Raw genomic sequence first — 26377 nt, forward strand, 5'->3', positions numbered from 1 at the left:
AAAGCCCCCCCACACGAACTGCACATGGCAGAGTTCATACAAGGTTTCACACCATTATCTTCACTTCAGTGAAAATGAGCTCTGACATAGGGAGGAGACCATTCTGCCTGGCATGGGCCCAGCCCCCAGTGGCAAACATTTACTGCAAAGTAACTTCCTACAAACCACGCTAAACCTTCCAACGATGAGACACTCGTTCAACTACTTTTTGCCTTTTCACTTGCAAATATCCCTCTCCTGTGATGTGATTAGCGGCACTGGCTCCTTTGTTTTCTGTAAAAGGTAACCACCTAAAGCAACCTGTGCATAGTAAATGAGGACCATCATGTAATGTGCTGAGAAACCCAATAAAGGCAGGTCACGGAAAGGGCCAAGGCTTTTGCTCCCCTGAGAGAGAAGCCATGCTGTCCCTTTTCCTCCGCCGGACTCGGTAGTCCGTGTGAATGTCTCATTTAATACATAATGACACGGACACTGCAGGCCGACATTCGCATCAAACATATTTAAACTAAACGTCTAGTACTATCTCATCCCCAGTAAGAAACACAGGGAGATTTCTAATACTTTTAAAGTTACACTTTCATACAGCAAATGAATTTCTGGTCTGCTAAAAAATTAACACAGTGGAAATTTATTTTGTTGATTATGAAGCTTTTATCCCATTCCATAGACAAAAAAATTGAATTTACCCCAAGGACACCATTTTCCTCCTTTTCTCCATGGCAGGCAAGCCACTGACGACCGCAACCACAACAGCACCAGAACCCAAAGCCTGACACTGCCGGGCTTCAGGCTTCGGGGGGACATCGCTGACACTGCCAAGCGCCAAGGCCCGGGGAGAGCTGTGCCTGCTCCCGGCCTGAGAGCTTCCAGGGGAACCTCCGGGAAAAGGAGGGGATAGTCAGAAAATAGGAAAACTTGAAGTTCTCTCTCTAGTTTCCACCTTAGAAGATACTGCTATATATACATTTTTAAACTGCTGGAAAACTAAAAAATAACTTAAAAATAGATCACACTCTTTTTGATGACAAGGATTTAAAATTAAGGTGTCCAGAATATGAAATCTCTTACTGATGGGTCTATTCTGTTGTGAGATTAAGAAACTTCTGAATCAAGTTTCAACATTTTTGGTGCCTTTGAAGTTATAAAGCTATATGACAAGATCACTTTCAAATAATATACATTTACCCATGGAAACTGTATTCCGGACTCGCTAAATTTACCTTCACCCAGAGGCTGACAGTCTCCCTTTGATAGGCTGTTTTCCCCAGAGTCGACTGCTCTCCGAAGTGACAGACTGCCTGCTATACTGGACCGAGCCGCCTTGGGCAAATTACTCTTCTTATTCGTGGCTGCAAAGACATTTACAAACATTTGTGAATATGATGAACAGCACAAAACTCACCACCTAGGCAGTCAGAGCAAGGTTTCATCTAACCATGCCTGGAACATATTCTATCTGTGTCAGAAATATAAAACAAAACAGAGGATGCTTTCATCCTAACAGGTTATTTGGGGTTTTATTCCAAAAGCATGCCTGCTTTGCTCCTTGTGAAGCAGTCTTAACTTATAAAACTAAAAACTGAAACTAAACTAAACTAAAATAAACCTATCAGACACAAACTCCAACATCTGCAATTAAACTCAGTATTAACAACAAAAATATAACTCTTAAACATTTGGAAACTGTGAAATATTATTGGAATGAGAAGAAAATCAATGCTGAATTAGAAATGACCCACAATTATAATACCTCAAGATGTTTGTGGCTAAATCAATAATTAAAAAAAATGCACGGCCTTAAAATGTTTCATTTACAAAAAACTGATACCAAGTGGTCTAACATGCAGACTCAAGATCCTAGAAAAAGAATTGAAACAATTTTAAAAAGCAGAATAGATGCATGAAAAGAAAATAAACAGGTTCAGCAAGGTAGAATACAAGACCAACCATCAATTTTTTGTATACATCAGCAAAGAACAATCTGAGAATGAAATGTAAAAAACACTTCCATTTACAACAGCATTAAATAGAAAACACAGGAAAAATAAGAAATATAAGACACGTACACTGAAAACTACCACACATTGCTGAAATAAAATAAAGACAGGAAAACATTGCGTTCATTCACTGATTGGAAAACTGAATATGTTAATATGGTACTACGCCCAAACTTGATGTACAGATTCAACATAGTCCATATAAAACTTCTTTTTCTTAACAGCTGAAACCGACAAACTGATTCTAAAATTCACATGAAAATATAAGATCCAGAATTAACCCAAACCATCCTGAATGGAAGAATCACATTTCTGATGTCAAAACTTGCTGTAAAATTACAATAATCAAGACTGTCTTATACTGGTGTAAAGACAGAAATACAGATCAACGGAATAGAACTAAGAGTCCAGAAATAAACCCTTACATTTATGGTCAATGTATTTTTTGGTAAGTAGCCCAACGAAGGCAATTCAATGAGCAAAGAAGGAAAAGGACAGGAAGGAGTGTTGTCAGGAACATGGAGACACTGCTGACGGCCCTGTAAAATGGTGCAGCTCTGCGCAGTACGGCAGTGCCCGAAAATGCTAAACACAGCAGCTCCCTTACAGCCCAGCAATCCTGCTCCTAAGCATATACTCAAGATTAGTAAAAACCTCTTTGTCCACACAAACACTTATACGTGACTGATCAATAGCAGCATTATTCGAAATAGCCCCCCAAAATCATAATGTCCATCAATTGATTAGTTAAGAAGGTACAATAAAGAGTCATTCAACCATAAAAAGGAACTAACGTGGAAGACCCTTAAAACTGTTATGCTAAGTGCAAGAAGCCAGACACAAAAGACTTCAATTGTATGATTTCATTTATATGAAAAAGCAAATTCACACGGACAAAATAAATTAGTGGTTACCAAGAAGAGGCAGGTGCAGGGGAAGGGGAAGGTATGTGTAGAGTAGCTGTCCATGGGCACAGAGCTTTTGGGAAAGGAGTGATGAGCAAGCCCCAGACTTAGATAACGGTAACTGTCACACGACTTTGTAAATATACTTAACTGTACACTCAAAAAAAGGGAAAATATGCTGTGAAAAAAAATTATGACAAATTTCTCTAATGCAAAGCATATATAAATTATTAAGAAAAAATAAAACAAAAGAGATGCATTAACAGAAACAAAGGCAGACATTAACATAATAAAAGGACAGAAAGCAGACAAAAATAAATCTCTTAAAGAAGATGAACAAAATGGACAAGCCTCTGGCAGGTCAAATCAAGAGAAAACACTAGTAAGTGTTTTAGAAATTAGAAAACGCTAATAAGCAATGGAATAAGTGAAAAAGTTGACACCCCATCCTCTGAGGAAGTTTTTAAAATTTAAGAGAACAGAGTAAGTAGCTTTATACCAATAAATTTAAACATCCAATAAAATAACTAATTCTCTAGGAAAATTATAAAAACTGATTTAAGAAGCAAAATGAGATCTATAAGCACAAAGAAATTATAGTTCTTAAAGTACTTAGAACTATGAAGTTCTTAAAGTTCTTTAAGTTCGTTCCCTGGTAAGAACTAGGCTGGTAAAGTTCTTAAAGTTCTATCCCCGAAAGAACTACTAAATAACTTTACAAATGAGTTTCATTAAACTTTTAAAGAACAGACAACATTAAATAATTTTGCAGCATAGACATTCTATGAGGCTGGCATAATACTGGAAATCAAATTGGTTATAAACAGTGTATCAAAATTATAGCACAATTTTACTTCTGGCTACATAGTGAATGATCCTAGGTAAAACATCAGCAAAGTAAATGCACCACTATATATTTTTTTAAAATTACAAGCCAAACCAAATAGGATTCCTTTCACTATTTCAACAATGGTCAACATTAGATAAAAAATGTAATTCTTTATGGTAACAAAGTAATAGGACAAATAATGTAACAGCTTTGACAGGTAGCCCCCAATCCCCCGAAGAACTCTTATTAAGTAGAAAAGAGGTAGTTTGGTATAATGGAGAAAGTCACAGGCTCTGAAGTTCAGGTTTGTGACTCTGCCGCACTACCACTGTGAAACTGGGAATGTTGTGTAATGTCCCACATGTGCCTCATCTGTAACTTGGGGATAAAAATAATCTGCCTCACAGAGTGGTTGTTGGGATTATTCTGCAATTAGTTAACACATATCTCAGAATAATTAGAATGGTACTGGACACAGAGTAAACTATTTACACTATAGTTAAGAACAGAAAGATATATCTTAACTTGATTAAAAACAACTGATTGAAACACATAATGCATTTTGAACTGGAGAAAAAACCGAAAGGAATTCCTAAACAGGGTTGAAAACATGACAAAAACTCTATTACTGCTATTAGATAACACTATTCTGAGGTCCTACCTTAAGACAATGCAATATTAAAGTCCACAAAGGAATGAACAAACTATGATTACTTGGTGATGATATATGATTGATTTCTGACAAACCCTGGGCACAGGGTGGCAACAGGCAGACCCAGTGAGGCAGCGAGTGGGAAGCGGGGCACAGGGCATGGGGCACGGGGCACAGGGCACAAGGCGGCTGGCTGACCTGGCGCAGAAAACCAGGTGAAACTGGGGAGCGAGACAGACCTCACAACCCAGGGCTGCAGCGCAGAAAAATAAAGCCTCAAAACACTGACTGAAAACACCTGTGGGGGTTGAGGTGCCGGGAGACTACCAGCCTCACAGGAGAGTTCGTTGGAGAGACCCACGGGGTCCTAAAACATACACAAGCCCACCCACCCGGGAATCAGCACCAGAAGGACCCAGTTTGCTTGTGGGTGGTGGCAGAAGTGACTGAAATCCAAGGGAGAGTGGACCAAGCGCTTTTCCCTCTGACCTGCCCCCACCCCGCCACAGCAACACAACCCACTGACACGGTTGCCCCGCCCTGGTGAACACCTAAGGCTCACCCCTCACTACGTAACAGACACGACAAGGCAAAAAAAACCAACCCAAATGGAAGAACAGATCAAAGCTCCAGAGAAAATACAACTAAACGACCAAGAGATAGCCAACCTATCAGACGCCCAGTTCAAAGCACTGGTGGATCAGGATACTCACAAAATTGGTTCAATCTGTTCCAGGGGAGTAGGAGGAAGAGAGGGGGGAAAGGTACAGAGAATAAGTGGCATAGATGGTAGATAAAAAATAGACAGGGGGAGGGCAAGAATAGCATGGAAAAGGTAGAACCTAAAGAATTTATGACACATGGACATGAACTAAAGGCAGGGAATGTGGGCGGGAGAAGTTGTGCAGGGTGGAGGGGAATGGGACTGTAATAGCATAATCAATAAAATATATTTAAAAATTTTTTCTTTCGGCCCTAGCTGGTGTGGCTCAATGGATAGAGCGCTGTCCTGTGAATCAATGGGTTGCTGGTTCTATTCCCAGTCAGGGCACATGCCTCGGTTGCAGCCAAATCCCCAGTACAGGGCACACGAGAGGCAACCACACACTGGTGTTTCTCTCCCACTCTTTCTTCCTCCCTTCCCCTTTGTCTAAAAATAAATAAAATCTTAAAAATTTTTTTCATTCAGTGGCCTAATACAAAATAAGCATATAAAAAAACCAATAGTCTTCCTATGTCAGTAACAAAAAATGAGAAAGTACTGTGAGGGAGAGAAAGAAATTCCACTCACAAGTACAACCTAAATTACATCATACCCCCCTGGCTGGTGTAACTCAGTGGATTGAGCACAGGCCTGCGAACCAAAGCATCGCTGATTTGATTCCCAGTCTGGGCACATGTCTGGGTTGCAGGCCATATCCCCAGTATGGGGTGTGCTAGAGGCAACCAGAGATTGATGTCTCACTCTCTCTCTTTCTCCCTCCCTTCCCCATCTCTCTAAAAGTAAATAAATAAAATATTTTCCAAAAAGTATAAAAAATAAATTATATCATATCTAGAAATGAATATAACAAGACATATACAAAATTTATACAAAGAAAACTAAAACTCTGAAGAAGTATACAGGGTTGAGAAAGACCAAGTTTATAGTTGTGAGTACATAAAACAGTTTATTCTTAGGCTTTTATTTAATATGCTTATGTTCCATATAAACAGCTGTAACTTTACTGCTGTCCCTCCTGGTGTGTATATAACACATGACTTGAATAAATGGAATAAAGCGCCACGTTCCTAGATAAGAATAGTTTATTACTGAAAAGATGTCAATTCCCCAAATTAAATATAATTAAATGTGATGCAATTTCAGTCAAAACTTTTTTCTGGAAGAGTTAATATAAAATAATCATCAAGGACACTGTGAAAACAAAAGCAATACAAAGGCAAACATATCACAGTATTACAAACTATGAAACTATAGTAGTTAAAAGAAGGTGTGGGTCTGATATAAACTGCAACAACTTTCTGGTTGAACAATATCAAACTGCTGTTTTTTGTAAGTCAAAAATAACCTGCATACTGGCAATTTCATCTGGTTCAACATCAATAGACAAATTTAAAACCAGAACCACGCAAATTTGGGAATTTGGTCCATAATAAAAGATTCATTTTATATTGTTGGACAAAGTGGATTACTTTAAAAAACAAGTTTCTTTTGGGGGTACTGGGTAGGGAGAATTACTGACTTACCTCATACACCATCATGAAAATTATTTATGGAATGACCTAAATGTAAAAAATTTAAAAAGAAAATACTACCAGAAGAAAATAAGGATTGTTGTTTTAAAAAGACTTTATTTATTTATTTATTTATTTATTTTTAGAGAGAGGAAAGGGGAGAAAGAGAGGGAGAGAAATATCAATGTGTGGTTGCCTCTCACACGCCCCCTACTGGGGACCTGACCTGCAACCCAAGCACGTGCCCTGACTGGGAATCAAACAGGAGACCCTTTGGTTTGCCAGCCAGCGGCGCTCAACCCACTGAGCCACACCAGCCACAGCAGGACTGTTTTTTACAAACTTGGAGTTGAAGAGGCCTTCCAAATAAAAACATTAAACTCAAAACCACAAATACTATTAATAGGACTTCCGCCAAGATGGAGGCATAGGTGGAAACACTGTGCCTTCTCCCACAACCAAGTTTGAATACAACAAAGGTCTGGAGAAACAAAGACACAACCAAAGGACAGAAAATTGAATTATACGGAAGTCCTACTACATCTAACCGTTCAACGGGGACGATAAGAGGGGTGGAGCCAGCAGCGAGCAGGGTCGGGCAGGACAGGGCCCCCGACCCAGGCGAGCAGGCAGACGGGAACCAGTTGGGGTGCGGGGCAGACCGCGGGCGCATATTCGCGCACAGTGAGACAGACCACGCAGGCCCCAGGGGGCGAGGGCTGACGGCGGTGGCACACTCACGTGCAGTGGGACGAAACGCGTGGGCCCGGTGACGGCAGCAACTGCAGCACCGGTGAGGGCCGTGGCGGCAGGCGGCGGACAGGACTCCATAGTCCCTCTTTGATCCCGTCCCCACATACAGCGTCACAACCCAGTGACTTAGTTGCCCTGCAATACCAGTGAGAGCCATTGTCCCTCTTTGACCCCGCCCCCACATACAACGTCACAACCCAGCGACTTAGTTGCCCTGTTCTAGTGAACACTTTAGGGCTCTGATCCTGCTATGGAACAGGCATGAACAACCAGAAAGATGGCACAAGAAAAACTCAAAGTCCCAGAGCCAATAACTCTAAGCGACCGAGAAATTGCCAGCCTCTCAGAAGCACAATTCAAGACACTATTTATCAGGATGCTCACAGAACTGGTAGATTATAGTCACAAATTAGAGGAACATAGTCACAAATTAGAGGAACATATGAAGGCTAAACTAATTGAAATGAAGGGAGATGCACAGGAAACCAATAGTGATGGAAAGGAAACTGGGACTCAAATCAATGGAATGGACCAGAAGGAAGAACAAAACATCCCACCAGAAAGGAATGAAGAAATGAGAATTCAAAAAAATGAGGAGAGGCTTAGGAACCTCCAGGACATCTTTAAACGTTCCAACATCCGGATTATAGGGGTACCAGAAGGGGGAAAGAAACAGCCACGAGTGGAAAACGTATTTGAACAAATAATAAAGGAGAACTTCCCCAGTCTGGCAAAGGAAATAGACTTCCAGGAAATCCAGGAAGCTCAGAGAGTGCCAAAGAAGTTGGACCCAAGAAGGAACACACCAAGGCACATCATAATTACATTAGCCAAGACTAAAATGAAGGAGAGAATCCTAGAAGCAGCAAGGGATAAGGGGACAGTCACCTACAAAGGAGTACCCATCAGACTGTCAGCGGATTTCTCAAAAGAGACCTTACAGGCAAGAAGGGGCTGGAAAGAAGTATTCCAAGTCATGAAATCCAAAGACCTACAGCCAAGATTGCTTTATCCAGCAAAACTTTCATTTAGAATGGAAGGACAGATAAAGTGCTTCTCAGATAAGGTCAAGTTCAAGGAGTTCATCATCACCAAGCCCTTATTATATGAAATGCTAAAGGGACTTATATAAGAAAGAGATGATGAAAAATATTAACAGTGAAAGGACAGCAAACACACAGTTATTAACAACCACACCTAAAACAAAAGCAAACCAAGAGGACAGCTAGATCAGGAGTGGAACCATAGAAATGAAGAACACATGGAGGGTTAGAAACAGGGGGGTGGGAGCAGGAGAAGGGGGGAGAAGTCACAGAAAATAGCATAGATGGTAGGCAGAAAGTAGATGGGGGGAGGGTGAGAATAGTGGGGGAAATATAGAATCCAAAGAACTTGAGACACGTGGTTATAAACTAAGGGGGGGAGAATGGTTGGGGAGGGAGGGTGTGGGTGGAGGGGATTGAAGGGGGGGAATAGAACAACTGTAATGGTATAATCAATAAAATATATTAAAAAAAATACTATTAATAGATTTGTCTATTTAAAAACTTTGTGTTTAGCAGAAAACAAGCAAAAACAAGAGATAAGGGGAGTTATTTGCAAAAATATGTAACAAAGTATTTTACAAAAAGTCAATCCAAAAAGCATTATTTTTACTGATTTTAAATTGTCATCTCCTTGACTGGAAGAAATTGAATATCTTTTTATATGTTTGTTGTCCATCTGTATTTATGTTAATGGCTTAATCATAACCTTTATTCATTTTCTACTGAATTCTCATCCTTATTTTAAAAGAATTTTATGTATTAGCAATTATCCCTTCTCCTACTCATCTCTGCTGAATTACTGCCAGCGGCACCAAGCATTAATAGATCTCACTTTAATAAACACTCACCAGAGCCTGGAAATAAGCCCTCGTATATATGGCCAAATGATTTTCAACAAGGGTATCCATACCATTCAATGAAGAAAGAAAAAGCTTTTCAACATGGTCCTGGAAAAGCTGAAAATCTACATGCAAAAGAATGAAGTTGGACCCTTATCTGATGACACATACAAAATTAAATCAACACTGGTTGGCGTGGCTCAGTTGGATGAGCACTGTCCTGCAGAGTGAAGGGTTGTAGGCCTGGTCCCTACCTAGGTAGGGTGCATGCAAGAAGCAACTGACAGATGGACATTTCTCTCTCACTCAGATGTTTCTCTCCCTCTCTTTCTCCCTCCCTCCTCCAGCTCTAAAAAGGAATAAAAGAAAAATAACTCAAAATCAATCCAAGACATTTACAAATATAAAAGCCAAAATTTTTTAAATGTTAGAAGAAAACTCAGGGGGAAAAGCTCTTTTAAACAATGGGTTTAGCAATGTTTTCTTGGAATATGAAAAGTACAGGCAACAAAGAAAAACAGGTAAACTGGACTTCCTTTAAATTAAAAATTTTTAGTCAAAGGACATTAACAACAGAATGAACCCATAGGAGAAAGTATCTGCAAATCATATACTGTTCCAGAATATATAAAGAACTGTTAAAACTGTTAAAACAAAGAAACAAACAAAAAAAACAACCCAACTCGAAAATGGGAAAAGGACTTTATAGGCATTTTTATAAAAAAAGATACAGACAGATGTCTGATAAACACATTTAAAGACACTCAACATCATTAATCATTATGTAAATATAAACTGAAACCATAATGACACATCACTTCACTCCCATGTTGGGAAGACGTGAGGAAATTGTAACGCTGTGCACTATTGGTGAGAATGCAAAGTGGTCCAACCTCTATGGAAAACAATATGGTGGTTCCTGAAGTAATTAAAAATTGAACTACCACATATCTTGCAATTTCTCTTCAGCATACATTTGTCCAAAAAAATTGAAAGCAGGGTCCTGAAGAGACGAACACCAATGTTTATAGTTACATCACTCATAACAGCCAAAAAGTGCCAAACAGCAGCGGTGTGCCTGTGCACACCCTAGTATTATTCAGCCATAGAAGTGAAGGGAATGCTCCTGGTCTAGGGCACATGGCTGTTTGGGGGCCAGGTTCCCAGTAGGGAGCTCACGAAAGGCAACCACACATTGATGTTTCTCTTCCTCTTTTCTCCCTCCCTTCCCCAATCAGTCAATCAATCAATGAAATTCTGACACATGCTACAACATAAATGAACCTTGAAGACATTATGTTAAGTGAAATAAGCCAGATACAAAAAGATAGATACTGCATGATTCTACTTATGATATAACTAGAATAGTCAAGTTCACAGAAACACAAATTAGAATAGTGGTTACTAGGGGTTAGAGGAAAGAAGGAATGAGCAGGTTTCACTTTGAAAAGATGAAAAGGTTCTGGAGAAAGACAGCTGTGATGCCTGCACAATAGTGTGAATGAATGCACTTAAAAGCCAATGAACTGTACCTTTAAAAACAGTTAAAATGGTAAGTTTTATGTTATGCATATTGTACCATAATAAAAATAGGGGGGAAACCATGGATGCTTAAGAATATCAAGACACAAACTTTCTTGACTCCACACCCCCTCCATGTACCACCCAACTCATTGTGAAATTCGGTAAAGCCATGCAATCATGCTCTGGTTTCTGACTTCATTCACTCTCCTGCCGCACAAACTCTCAATGGTATAACCACTCCACTTCTTTCTGAGATGCATTTTTTAACATATTTGAGATATTTTTCCTTCTAGTACCTCAATCATTGCTATTTTCATCCTTTGCTGGGCTCCCATCCATTACCAGGACTTTAAATGTTTAAGTGCCCAGAGCCACACTTTCTCTTCTCCATCTGAACTCCCTCCGTATACCATCTGATATATGGTGTGTGTGTGTGTGTATGTATATATATATATATATATATATATATATATATATACACACATATATATATATATCTGGCTTTAAATAACATCTGATACTGTTGACTCTCACCTGTTGATATCCAGCTTTTGACCTCAAGGGTCAGGTTTACGTACCATATCCACCTGCCTACAACACATTTTTCTAGGTTTGCTAGCAGACCTCTTGAATCTAGCAAGCTTAAAGAACAACTGCAGACTTCCTGCCCCTACCTCCTCCCAAACCTCACACTTTCTTCTTCCACGTTTGATTTGCATCTCAATGACACCACTATTCATAAACTTCCTAGGCCAATGACACCACCAGTCATGAACTTCCTAGGCCAAACACTGAGAAATCATTCTTAGTTTTTTTTCCTTTCTCTAAAACACCACCCAGCCTTTCTTACTAGGGCTTATGGGAAAGAATTGAGGCCTCCTGGTCTAAAATATCCATGGCATGTACTGGATTAAGGTCTTTTTCTATGCATCTAAAATAGTATTAGTCATATACCATCCTTGGGAGAACTAAGAAAGGCTGCTAGACTATGAGCAAGTCCATCTACCCACCGTAGTGACTCCAGAATAAGCCGCCATAGTTCACACAAGCTGTTGTTACAGGCTGTTCAATGGTCTCACAACTCCCACTCTCAACCCTTTCCACACAACATGCAAAGTAACCTTTGGAAAAGGTAAATCAGATCATAAATACCCCCCCTTTATATTCTCTAGAGGCTTCCTCCTAAAATAACAAAACACAAAGCTCTCCATGGAAGTCTTACAAAAAACCCACCTGAACTAGATCTGCCTACCTCTCTGACTTACGTCCTGTTACTCTCCCCCTCCGCTGTGTTCACCACATTTGGCCCCATAGCCCCATGGATCTTCAGTCAAGCCTTCAATCATGCAGAGCAAATCCTGTATCAGTGGCTCTGCACTTTCTGCCCTTCACCCGAAACGCTGCTCCCAGTCTCTGCGCTGCTGCCACCTTCCCAGCCATCGGGCCTCAATGCAAATACCGCCTCCTCAGAGGCCTTCTCTGCCCACACTCACTAAAGGGGCACACTCCTCCCCGCCCACTCTTCTGCTGTTTCCTTCGCACCACTCTTTACGCTTTCCCAACCGCAATTATCTTCACTTGTCTATGCATTTTAATGGTGAATTCCCACCAGATAAATACATGAATGAAAGATCCACAAGTGTTAAGGATTTTGTGTTTTTTACTGCCGGTACAGAATAAGCAATCAATAAATGTTAGCTCTATTATAAGGAAACATAGTTCACTTTAAATGGGAGAGAAGGCTGTATGTATTTGTAGTCTTAATTCATTATGAGATATTTTTAAGTATTATTATTTTGAAAATAACCCATCTTCTAGCTTCCCAAATGACATGTGGAGAAATGACACTAATGGGATCTTTTTCACTTACGGTTTCGGATGTAACAACTGGCAACCGATGACTTTGCCAGGAGCTCCATTCCCAAGTCCTGCAACCTGCCCGAGTTTTCGGTTCCACATGCAGCCAGAGCTGACTGGTCAGCACACAGAAGACTTGTCTGCGTGTCTCCAGAAGCAGCGCTGCTGCTTTTTAGTTCTGAAAGTGTATTCTTTACATCAGTTTTCATACATCGAACTTCAGCCATTTGAGTTTTGAGTCTTTTTAGCATCTTTAAGTCAGAGGGAACTCGCCACATGGCCTGCTGCTTCCTTTGATCTTTTTCTTTTCGAGAATATGAGGCTTCAGAGAGAGTGTGACAACTCATATTAACACAGACTTCAGCATTCATGAAATCATTTTGCATTGTGAAATATGCAAATTTGCTCTGTAAATAAACTACGATGCTTTAGGTGATATCAACAATAAAAGCATATATTAAATGCCATTAATGAAAGTAAAGATAGTCACAATCTCTTAACTTTATTCATACCTTCAAAATTAGAATATAGCTCACATTATAATCACTCAAATCTGTATTATATATTTAACTCTAAAAGTTTACAAAACTACCCCACTAACTGTGCTTTCTTCTTTACACGTCTCTATTTTTCTCAAATTTTCTACACTGAGGTTTCATTATGTTCATAATTTAAAACACAGCCAAATACTTAGTCAAAAATTACTATATAGCATATAAAAATATAAATATTCTAATAAATTCAAAAAGTTGACCTATTGTCCTGACCAGTGTGGCTCAGTTGGTTTGGTGTCATTCCACAAAGCAAAAGGCCACCAGTTCGATTCCTGGTCAGGGCATATGCCTGGGTTGTGGGTTTGGTCCTTGGCTGAGGTGCATGTAAGAGGCAAAAATTTGTTTCTCTCCCTCTCTTTGTCCCTCCCTTTCCCTCTCTCTAAAAATAAAATCTTCTATACTTTTAAAAATATTTTATTTGTTTTTAGAGAGAGGGGAAAGAAAGGAGAAAGAAAGGGAGAGAGACATCAATGTGTGGTTGTCTCTCATGCACCCCCAACTGGGGACCTGGCCCACAACCCACGCATGTGCCCTGACTGGGAATCGAACTGGTGATCCTTTGGTTTGCAGGCCAACGCTCAATCCGCTGAGCTACATCAGCCAGGGCAATTAAAATCTTTTTTTTAAGTTGATTTACTGAAGTATTATCAAATGTAGATGCACCTATTAAGTGCTATGGAACATCATTAAGAATAGGTCCCTACCCTAGCTGCTGTGGCTCAGTGGACTGAGCGCTGGCCTGTGAACTAAAGGGTCACCAGTTTGATTCTCAGTCAGGGCACATGCCTGGGTTTTGGGACAGGTTCCAGCAGGGGTGTGTGTGAGGCAACCACACGTTGATGTTTTTCCCCTTCTCTTTCTCCCTCCCTTCCCCTGCTCTGAAAATAAATATATAAAATTGTTTAAAAAAAAGACTTTACCCATCTATAAAATATGCTATTGCATGGCTAAACTGTAACTTTTCAGCCCTAATTGTACAGGGTGGGGCAAAATTAGGTTTACAGTTGTGAGTATGTAAAACATAAGAGCTTAATCTTGTATTATTTATTAATTATTGTCCATACAAACAACTATAAACCCACTTTTGCCCCACCCTGTATTTCTTGGATAGTTTCAAACTCTGATGTTCTCTTTGGAATATACCCCTAAAAGTAAAGTTACATGATTAAAGGGTAGAAATATTTTAAACTTACTACAAAATTTTCCATCAAAAAGGTTAAAAACACACACACACAAGCCCCACCTACAGAACCAGAACTTGTCTGTTCCACCAGTTCTTTGCAAACACTGGTTACAATTTAGACAAAACCTCGGCCAATGTGATAGATATTTTTTAAAAAAGGTATTTCGTTGTTGATCACAAAAATTATGTGTGACTTATTTTCTTCTTTATAATTTTCTGTATTTTTCAAGTATTCTACAATAAAAATGACTCAGGAGAAAAATGGGAAATCATACACAATGTGGTAAGTGCTACAAAAGCACCAGTATAATATAAAATGTAGTTGGATCACAGATAAAAGGCGACTGTTTCATAACCTGGCTGAAGTCTGTAGAGAGTTTACCTTAGGAAGGAAGGCCCTAAGTAACCCGGACTCCAGGTCCACTCCCCACCAGAGGGGCTCTAGTTCTGTTTTTTACACGGAGGCTCTATCTTGGACTCTGTCTGAAAAATGAGTCCTACTGCTTTAAAGAGACAACTGTACTTGCACAATAAAAAAAAACCCAAACATTAAAATCACTGATCTAAATCACTGATTTACTTTGTATAATTCCATTGTTTAAGAAGGTAGAAAAATGTCAGTATACTTTTAAAAGCTTTCCAACAAAAGTGGTTTTACAAATGTGTGATTTAGAAGTAAACCCTAATTAGCTACTGAGAATGACTAAAGCCTGAGAGTTTCAAAGAGTCTGACTTGGACTCTGCCTCCCACGCGTGTGTGCACTATGTCGGAGTAACACCAACGTGGTTCCTCTTCAACAAATAACCCTCGCACTGAAAACACTGCTGCTGACTGGTATAGGTTTTAAGGCACGAACACCAAAGTATGAGTAAGCCATCTTTTCCTATATTCAATTTAGACAGCGTCACTTGAAGTCCTGGTACTCATGAAGCCTGCAAAGCCTAAGTCCATTCACAAAAAGGAAACCTGTACTTCATATGGATCCAACTGTCCACTACACACACAATTTACAAGACAAAATTGTATTTTAAAAAACCTTCTTACAGGCATTATGACATTTTTGCACAAAACACCTTTGAACAACAAAGAGTTAACTGAACAATGAAATATCAATTTGCTACAGAAACATACTATGTTCCAACACTTAGATGGTCTAATTGGAGTGAAATTCAAAAGTTCTTTTGGGCAACCACAAAAAAGGGGAAACATCGTTAATACTATACCTGTGGGCTGCAACAGGGAAGCAGGTGGGCGGGGCTGTAAGCCCCACAGATTTTCCATACTGCTCCGGTCCTTCAGGTCCAACAAATGTATTAAAATGAAAGGATCAATGTCTAATAAACTACTGGTAGCAGCAGAGCACAAATGTGCTCTTCTTGACATTCTGCTACTGGCACCCACATAGCCATGGCTACTACCTGCAAAAGAAATAATACAGATAATGCATGCTATAGATCTATTTGCACAAATTTAAGTATATTTAAAAGAAAAATTAGGCTGGCTAATGTTTGAATACTTGTCTGTGGACCTGTCTCTTGGCTGGTTTTCATGGTGAGAAACACACAGAAGAAACCGGACTGCCAGAGAGGTGTACACAGTCTCAGTGACTATGCACTGGCCTCGTCACTGCCCACAATTCAGCAGCAACCTTCAGCCTCATCCTGAGCCCTGGAAGTAAATCCCTGTGGTATAACAGATCCCAAGCTGGACACCAAAACAGAAACCTTCTCCAGTCCTTTGGACAGAAAACTGTAGACTCACAATAGGTTGGCAGACTTTTTGTCCAGCTTGTCACATTTATATCACCTGTACTGCATTAAGCTTTAAGCGACAGGTGGCAAACACAAGGCCTGCAAGCTGAATCCAGCCTCTACCTTATTTTACCCAGCCCAGCACACCTTGTTTCTAGCCGGTGGCAGCAATCAGCTCCTTCCCCTAGTTAAGGAGTAGTTACATTTATACAGTCCTAAACTTACATTTCGGCCCTTTGAAGGCAACTGCAAAGCTGATGTGGCCCTTGGTGAAAATGAGTTTGACACGCCTGCTTTAAGCTAAGGAAACTACCTGACTTTTCCCTAGTGCTTACTATAATGCCTAGCAAGTGGTAAGCAGGAAGATACTGGTTAAAATTGACTTTTATTAAAGTAATTTACATATATTCTTTTTTTAAAACTTAATTTTTTTAAAATTTATCTTTAGAGGGGGAAGGGAAGGAGAGAGGGAGAGAAATATCTGTCCGTATGTATGGTTTCCTCTCATGCATCCCCTGCTGGGAACTGGCCTGCAACCCAGGCATGTGCCCTGACTGGGAATCGAACTGCGATCCTCTGCTTTGCAGGTCTGTGCTCAATCCACTGAGCTACACCAGCCAGGGCCTAAATATATTCTAAAGAAACACAACCTTTAAAATGTTACCTGAAGAAGAAGTGTTAAAGTAGGTAATGTAAAAATAACATAATCAAGTTCTGAGTACTTATGAGTGTTTCAAAGAAATGCGACATAGGAGAGATGGTAACAATGTAGGAGAAAAGTTCAATTATTCAGAAGCTTCGGGGTAATTATTTAATGTTTTTCACCTCTAGTCACATCCTCACGATTTTACCTTCTCCTACTTCTTCCTCTTCTAAGGCTTATCATTCCATTACTGATTTTTCTTCCCAGTCTCTGTACTCTCTGGAACTCCTGTTAAAATTGGCAGAAAACTATCTCCCTCCACCATGAAACTGTTTCTGAACACTTCTCCTGTATTAGGGAGCTGCCAAATCAGGCTGTGTATCAGTGACTGGAAGGAGTTTTTAAAATTAGATTCCTGGGCTCCACTCCAGATGTACTGAATTAGAACACTGCAGGGGGATCCAAGACCTTCTTCCAAAAAGAATCACTGCTCGGGTGACTCAGAGTAGTAAGTAAATAAGGTCAGTAGCCCACTGTATGGGATCTAATGCAATGAAATCTGGTTCTTTAAAAACAGAAGTTGCCTGTGTTAAATGAACCCATAGTACAGGAAGAAATGTTAGCACACTGTCTCCTGTTCCTCACTGCCCTTCCGGGCCATTATCCTCACCAATGAGCAAAATCTCCTTTCCTTCGTGGTTTACGCCGTTTGGCTACTCCCTCACTTTCCATGTTCCTGTCCTTTCTTCAACTAGGGTGTGCACCCACAGGCATCGAAAACTTTGGCATCTATTTGCAGTTTCCCTCTCGGGAGTAGCCACCACTGTGGGATGTGTGTGTCTACGTCTTAAGTATACAGCCTAACGAATGTTCCCAAAGTACCAGCACCCCACGACCTCCCCCAACCCCTCCTCAAATTGCTCATTAACCTTCCTTCAAAAATGTAATCTCCATTCTGAGTTAAATACCATAGATTAGTTTAGCCTGTTTTGAAATTTATATAAATGTAATATTATTAGAAGTATGGACATATTCTCATATCCTGCTTCTTTGTTCAACATTAGGTTTATGAGATTCATCTACATTACTATGCAGCATCCTACAATATGAATATATCCAATCTCTTTATTCTATTGAGAAAGAGTCTGGGTTGCTTCTAACTTTTGGCCACAAAGAATAAAGCTACTGAAAATTGTAAGCAAATAACTGCTCTTGAAGCACACAAAGAAAAAATACAAAACACCTCATAACAAAGCAAATGGATGAGTGACAGGTTTCTCCCTCCGAGCCAAGACAGCCCAATCCTGCTGCAAGGCCACATGGCGGCTTCTCGGCCGCACTCCAGTGCCTGTGCGCGTCAGCACGACCGGGAGGTCCTGCACACTCTAGCCCCTCCCTGACCACCTTGCAGTCACCTGCTCTACTTTTTCATGTCCTTTATTTCATTATCAATTATATGGTTTTTCTTAAAAGCAAAAAAAAAAAAAAAGCACAAAAACCACCTAAAAAAGGAACAATGCTGCTCTAAATATTCTCGTGAAAACAAACTGGAAGTGCCCCACATTTCTGCTGCAAACAAGGGGGGGAGGGGCAGTGGAATGTCTATGTTCAGCTTCAGCACCTACTGCCCAGGAGGTTCCTGAAGTGCTGGTATCAATTTTCAGTCCCAGCCAGCAGGGCAGGAGAGTTTCCATCTCTCCGCATTGCTTTCAACACCTAGTATTGCCAGTTTTTTAAAAAAATATTTTATTTATTTATCCTTAGAGGGGAAGGGAAGGAGAGAGGAAGAGAAACATCAATGTATGGTTGCTTCTCGTGCATCCCCTGCTGGGAACTGGCCTGCAACCCAGGCATGTGCCCTGACTGGGAATCAAACCGCGATCTTCTGGTGCGCAGGCCCGTGCTCAATCCACTGAGCTACACCAGCCAGGGCTTGCCAGTTTTTTTAAACACTAACTATGACAGTGGGTGTGGTTTCTATTTGGCATCTCCTCACAATGGAATGAGACTAAGCAGTCTCACATCCCTATGGTACCCCACCAGGTGTGCCAACATACACACAATGGAAGAGGAGAAACGTATCTGAGGAAAAACGGTTGAAAATTTCCTACATGTGCTGAAAATATTAATCTACCCACCCAAGAAGCTTAGCTCAACAAACTCCAGGGAGGATATACAAATTCATGAGATCCTCCGGGGACACACAATGTGATTGCTCTGAAGAAAGAGGCCTGGTACCTTTTAAGATGTGTATTACCCACCTGAACAGCCTCCTTTACGAAGTGTCTATTCTAGTCTTTTTCCCTACAAGTTTGTCTTGTCTTCTGATTGATTTGCAGACTTATATATTATGGAGGAGTCTTTGGGATAATATTTTTAACTCATTTATTCTGATTAATAAAAATTATGATGGTTGGTATTTTTAAAAAATCAACATATATTTCTAGACCAGACTGCTCACCTGAGATCTTATCTTCTAAGCAATTAGATAGACGGGGTCTGAAGACAGACACCTGGGAGTCCCACAGGTCACTCAAAATCTATACAGACCCAAAAGAATATATTTATCTTCTGCTCCTGGACTATCTTCAGTAACGGTACAGCCTAACCTAGAAGCTTTAAGGAGTCATCTGCACATCTTCACCTACCTCAACCCAACCAGTTACAGCCTCCAAGTCCTACAGAGTCGGACAGAGCTCAAAAAGGTTTGTTCTTCTCCATCCCTCCTGATATCGCCTTGTTTTAGGCCCTCATAATTTTCCCTCCTGTGATATTTCTGAAGTTTCTAATTTTGTCTCATTCACCTTTAATTCATCTTCCACTATGAAATCAAATCTGATCACATTCCCTTATGAAGACCTTCAGTGGTTCCACTGAAAAAAATCCGAACTCCTTAGCCTGGCAAGTAAGACCTTCCATTACGTGACCTTGTTCCTGCCTACCAATCTCACAATGAACCCGAACCCATTTAAAACTAAAGTCTCAATTACCCAAAGTTCATAAAAGGAACAATGATGCATATTCTGTCTAGAATGCCTTTATCTTATCTCATTGATTTTCCTGCTCCCCTTATGAACCATTAGCTTATCTTTCAAAAGCAAGATCAAGCATCACTACCTTTCTGAAGCCTTTATGCACCTGTTCCCAAGTAGCTCTTCACTGCAGGGTTCGGTGTCACCACCCGTATCTGCATTTACAACCACAGAGTTTTGCAATGACTAGTGCCGGTTCCTCACTTAGGAAAAGCGATGCTCATTCATCTTTTAATCCCAACAAACAACAAAATGGGTGATACCTAGTAGGCATTCATTAAACATTTGTGGAACAGGTGACCTTAAAAATTCCTAATCTGAAATAACATGTTTTGAGTAATAACCTTACATAATGTCAATTTGTTTTACAAGGGTGTTAGACAGCCTAGTGAGAACTATGAGTTCTCAACTGAGAAGTATTATTAAACTGTTTCATAAATTACCTATGACTAGTAAATAAAGAACAAATTTTTCCTACTCAACTGATTCAACTAGCTAATGTTCTAGATTAGAATGATACAATTTTTTCAGCTCAGATTTAACCATAAATTCACTTATAACTAAATAAATAATGCAATTTTTATGGAAATGTGGCCACCTGAATCACTAAATCACTCTTATTTCAAGCCATCATATTACTTAATACTGCCTATAAAATAAAATAAAAATTTTACCTTATTCCTAGCTTCTATATAAAAAAGATCTTTTCCTGTGTAATGAACAACTTAACATCTTAATTGACATAATTCTTTAAGATGACTGTGTGGTTCCCAATTATTAGTAACAGGTTTAAAACGGACTTTTCATAATTAACATACAATGATAATGCATTCTACACTCAGCCTCAATTCACCCCTAATCTAGCTCATGTTTACTTATATGTTTTGTTTTAGAATAGTTTTAGATTTATAGAAAAAGTGCAAAGATAATACAGTGTTTCTGTAAATCCCATATCCAGTTTCCGTACTGTTAACATCTTCCATTACTATGGTATATTTATGATAACAAACCAATATTAATGTTATTAACTGAATTCCAAACTTTATTTGTATTTCATTAATTTTTCTCTAATGTCCTTGTGTTGCAGGGTCCCAACCAAAACAGCAAATCATTTCTAGTTGATCATTTCTCCTTAGGTTCCTTTGATTTGTGATATGTGATAGTTTTTCAGAGTTTTCTTGCTTTTTATGACCTTGGCAGTCCTGAAGAGTACTGGTCAGATACTTCATAGAATGTCCCTTAATTGGGGGTTATGTGGTATTTTTCTCATGGTCAGACCATGCTTATGGGTTTTGGGGATGATGACGGATGTAAGGGCACCTCTGCAGCACCTCACATCCAGGACACGTGCTACCCACACGAGGACACTGATGACTCTAAATCGGATAACCGGGCCGAGGGGGTGTTTGCCAGATCTCCCTGGCACAATCAGTTGCCACCCGCCCTCCCTTTTCACACTGCACAATCTGGAAGCAAACCGCTAAATGTAGATTACACTGAGTGGCGCAGCAAGTACTTGGCGAATGAATGAATAAATAAATAGAAAAATATAACCTCTAGTTTAACCAGGGTACTTAAAAATGTCATATACAAGAAGTTCCCTAGAGCATAGTTTAAGAGAGAAAATCACAAGTTTAACAAAAAAACCCAAAAGGCTGAAATATTTTCAGTAACCTTGACTTAATAGCTGATCTATTTTATACCAAGACAGCCTCTGAATTTTTTGGTACTATTTAAAACCTTGAAAATTACATTCAAAACTTAGTAATAAAGTATCTATTTATTCAACATTTACCTCAACAAATATTAAATGATCCCTATTATGCTGTTAAGTGCTAGGGATACAAAATTAGTTAAGATGCACAGTATCTGGGCTTCATGGAGTTCAGAAGTAAAGGACAAAATGGGCAGTTAAATAAGCAATTAGAATATTTAATACAAGGGGGACCCACAAACCCAGTATTTATAAAAAACTGTGTATTTTTTCTTACATGTTTAAATTTCAGTCACCTTCAAAGTACTCTCCATTTGATGCAATACACCTATTGAGACACTTTTTCCACTGCTCAAAATAAGTTTTTTAACTGGTCGATTTTGATCCTTCTGCTGTACTTTGTTTCACTTCTTCCACATTGGCAAGATATTTCCCTCTGAGGACTTTTTTCATCCAAAGAAACCAAAAAAGGTCACTTGGGCCGAGAATGGATGAATAGGGAGTGCACTCTTCAATCACCCATCATGATCGTGAAATGAGCAAACTCACTGAGAGTCTTAAAAAAAAAATTCACTGAAGCCCAACGCAGCCTCTCACAACTCCAGCTGGTACATGGATACAGATGGGTTCCTGGAATACTCACCTAGTGGGGGAGGCCTGAATGACAAGGGGCCTGCCCTCCAGAAGATAATTTGATTGGGGGGGGGGGAGTAGTCNCCAAAAAAGGTCACTTGGGCCGAGAATGGATGAATAGGGAGTGCACTCTTCAATCACCCATCATGATCGTGAAATGAGCAAACTCACTGAGAGTCTTAAAAAAAATTCACTGAAGCCCAACGCAGCCTCTCACAACTCCAGCTGGTACACGGATACAGATGGGTTCCTGGAATACTCACCTAGTGGGGGAGGCCTGAATGACAAGGGGCCTGCCCTCCAGAAGATAATTTGATTGGGGGGGGGGGTAGTCGCCCCTCATATAGGTTAAATAGGCTCTAAGGGGTTAATTTGAGAGCAGAGAAGATACCCAGGGCAAGCAGTCAAGCAGGACTTCCAGGAAGAAATGCAGTAAAAGCAAAGGTGGAAAAAACAACATGTTGGGAAGCAAAGACGTGAGATACCACGGCACATCTGACGAGCTGAAAATGTGCAGAGGAGGGTGAGAGAGGTAAAGGCTAAAGGAGGAGGAGCAGCTCATAAAAGGCCTGTGTACTATATTGATGAGTTTGGACTTGATCCTGCAAGTAAATGGAATCAAATAAAGGGTTTCTAAGTAGAGAATTGACACGATGAGACATTAATGAAGGGAAAAAAGCTCATTTTGAACTCATGCTATGGGTAACAGAATGAAGGGGAGCAATAATGAATACCAGGAACCCATATGAGAGGCTGTTTTGAAAGACAGTAGCCTAAAATCTCACAGGATTTTATTTTATAAGTAAATGAGATTAGGTACACAAAGTGCTTTTTGCACAGTGCCTGGTACATAAGAACACATACCAAATGTTAGCTACTATTATTGTTTTAAATTCCTTAGTAATATACTCTAAAGTCGATATACAAAATATAGCACTTCCAACACCACGAGCCATATAGAGTGTGGCTGCCACATATTAAAATATGATGTGGTCATGCCCTGGCTGGCATAGCTCAGTGGATTGAGCACGGGCCTGCGAACCAGAGGATCATGGTTCGATTCCCAGTCGGGGCACATGCCTGGGTTGCAGGCCAGTTCCCAGCAGGGGACATATGAGAGGCAACCATACATTGATGTTTCTCTCCCTCTCTCCTTCCCTTCCCCTCTAAACATAAATAAATAAAATCTTAAAAAAAATATGATGTGGTCAGAAGAGACCAGAGAAAAGACAGAATGGCTCGTGGACTTGGCCTCTGTACCTGGAGGTCCTGCGGCAGCTGCGTCTTCCACGAGCTCTCCCTCTTCCAACTCCATGCTGTTGTACTCCACATCATTTTCTCCGGACCTAAGAATACACAACATTTATTACTCCCACAGAGTATAATTAACATTATTTGTCACACTCCAGTGAATTTTTAACAATAGTGCACAGCTTTCTCCTGTGAAGACAGGATATTTTTAAATACAAAAATGAAGAAAAAGACTTTTGTACTTATCACATGTATAGGTAGTAACAGTCCAATTATCTTTAAAAAGTGCCAAGGCAGCTTGGCAACATTTGATTTTTAGAAGAGAAAAACTGAGAACCACTGTAAAGGAGAAGAGATTACAGCTTTATAGAATTTGTAACTTAATGGCAGTAAATTAGGCTTAAAACACTACATTTTAAGACTAAAAAAGAAAGATATTCAAATTACTGCATATACTATTTTCTTAAAATATTATTTCATGGAAAATGGTGTTATCTCCTCACAAAGTCTCTCATACCAAAAAAACGCTATTACTTTATTTTTATTTTAAATGATAAAGTACTATATGGAACAGGACCAATCAATGCTAGTTTGGGGTATTTAAAAAGGTCTCAAGATCCACTCCCAGCTTGACAGCATGAAAAGCTCTGCAGACCTACTCTCCAATGACACCAGTGAAAATTCGTTTGAAAAAACACCATTTAAAGACTGGCAATAGAGCACAGAGCAACTGAAAAACATCTCAAAAAAATGTAGTAACATTTGGTAAGAACAGTGAACCTGTGGTACTTGTGGTACCAGAACCGAGACCTCTCTCCCTCTTTCCTCCCCTCCCAATTCAGTGACAAGTGCGCTGAAAATACTGGGGCCTAGGTTATCTCTGCTCAGTTCATTCATAGAGCAGAGGTCCCAGGCCTGAGACAACAAGCTGAAAAGGTTTGAGGATTCAGCCCCTGTTCCCCCACCCACTACTGGTTCAACTTCTAAGTGGGAGAAATTCAAACACCTTTGTACTCAAGTTCAGCTTCAGAACTGTGGCTCAAAGTTTTTCCTGGGGGAGAAACAGGTTGTAAAACAGTCATAAAGAAATGTATAACACCATTAAGAGCATTAAAAAAGGCTCTCAAATGAGATCCAGCAAAACATAAAGATAATTATACACCAAGGCAAGGGAGATTTATCCTGACAATGTGAAGCTGGTTTAAAATACAAAAATCCGCCCTGGCTGGTGTATTTTGACCCAGTGATCCCACTTCTGGGAATATATCCAAAGATGTTGGAAACATTAATTCGAAAGAACAGGAGCAATCCTATGTTCATTGCAGTGTTATTTACAATCACCAAGATACAGAAGCAGCTCAAGTGGCCATCAGTAGATGAGTGGATAAAACAACTATGGGACATTTATACAATGGTACACAACTTGGCTGTAAAAAAAGAAAAAAAGTTTTGCCCTGTGTGACAGCATGGATGAACCTGGAGAACATTATGCCAAGTGAAATAAGCCAGTTAAAGAAAGACAAACAGGACCTCACACTTATAGGTGGAATCCAATGAAAAAACTGCACTAACAAGCAAAACAGAGACAAACTCGTAACTAGAGAGTGGGCTCACAGCTATCGGAGGTGGGGAGGTTAGGGCATGGAGGGATCGAACAAAAAGAAGAAAGGACTCTGGACACGGATGACGGTGTGCTGACTGCAGGGGGAAAGGGGCTGTAAGAAGGTTAAATGGTAAAGGAAAAAAAAGATAAAAAAATAAAGTAAAAAGAAATGAATCCTAGATAGTTTTTCCTTCAAATCAAATGTCTTGTTAAATAAACTTGTTTAAAACTAATGCTGGTGAGGAGTCAGAGAAAGCAGATCACTCATACACTGTTCACAGGAATTGCAAAATAGTACAAACATTCTGGAAAACATTCAACTACCATACAATATAGTAGTTGCATTATCTTGGAGAAATAGAGATTTGCGTTCGTATAAAAAAAACTATACATGAATGTTTACAGTAGCTTAATTCATAATAACCCCAAACCAGACACAATCCAGATGGCCTTTAACCAGTGAATGGCTGACAAATTACGGTACATCCACAATACAGACTACTACTCAGCATTAAAGGAAACAAGAGCCTGAATGAATCTCCAGGGAACTATGCAATGTGAAAATAGGCACTTCCTACAGGTAGTGATTCCACTGATACAGTATTCTTTTGACAAAATTACAGAAATGGGGAACACAGGAACCCACTGGAAGTGGCAGGGGGTATGACTGGGAGGTGACTGAAGTAGGGGTACAGTGGGTGTAGCACAGACGGGCACAGCAAGAGGGATGCGTATGATGAAAATGTCCTGTATCTCGACTGCACAACATCCATGTCCTGGCTGTGGTATCATACCATGGTTTTACGAGGTGTTATTTACTATTGGGGAAAACTGGGTGAAGGATATAGAGGATCTCTATTGTTTTTTACAACTGCACGTGAACTTATAGTTATTTCAAAGTGAAAAGAAAAAAATGAACAGCAGGAATAAACTACGGAGTACTACTATAAAAAGACCAAGGAGGGAAAAAGTAAAAGTAGAGTAGACAGAAGGAAAAAGAGGCCTATTTAATAAATATGTTCTAGTTAATTAAGAGCTGTTTATAATAATCATTATCCAAACAAACTGTATGCTTATTTTTCTGCGTCTATAAAGAAACCAGTCTTAACTTACTTTCTAAGATCTCTTACTTCAGGATTCCCTAAGTACTCAAAATAGCTCACGATTAACTGTGCTATTTCCATAAAATTATACAAAATAGTTTGAATCAAGATATTATTGTAGACATATATCCACCTAGATAGACAGACATAATCAAACACCTTCTATTAGAAAAAGAATTAAAAAGTCAATCTAATGAAAGGTTGTGAGTCTAGTTTTATGTAAAATCCAACTGCCTTCAAACAACCTTGAAAAAGTCAAGAGACCTAAT

General features: G+C 39.7%; 1 protein-coding gene across 3 annotated transcripts in view; it reads right to left on the minus strand.

The window, feature by feature from the left end:
- TRIM37 (tripartite motif containing 37) overlaps nt 1-26377 on the minus strand; it is a 101594-nt gene that overhangs the window by 17690 nt on the left and 57527 nt on the right. For 2 of the 3 annotated variants that reach the window (XM_037070033.1, XM_037070035.1), the window contains exons 17-21: nt 23412-23497; nt 15602-15796; nt 12654-12962; nt 1224-1352; nt 690-879 (exon numbers count right to left, since the gene is read on the minus strand). In XM_037070033.1, coding sequence (XP_036925928.1) covers nt 690-879; nt 1224-1352; nt 12654-12962; nt 15602-15796; nt 23412-23497 — 909 coding nt within the window. The remainder of the gene's footprint in view (nt 1-689; nt 880-1223; nt 1353-12653; nt 12963-15601; nt 15797-23411; nt 23498-26377) is intronic. The other variant, XM_037070034.1, reaches the window with a different exon arrangement.

Source organism: Sturnira hondurensis, unplaced genomic scaffold (assembly GCF_014824575.4).
Source record: "Sturnira hondurensis isolate 20B ecotype Veracruz unplaced genomic scaffold, ASM1482457v3 Scaffold0018728, whole genome shotgun sequence".
In the NCBI taxonomy this organism is placed as follows: Eukaryota; Metazoa; Chordata; class Mammalia; order Chiroptera; family Phyllostomidae; genus Sturnira; species Sturnira hondurensis.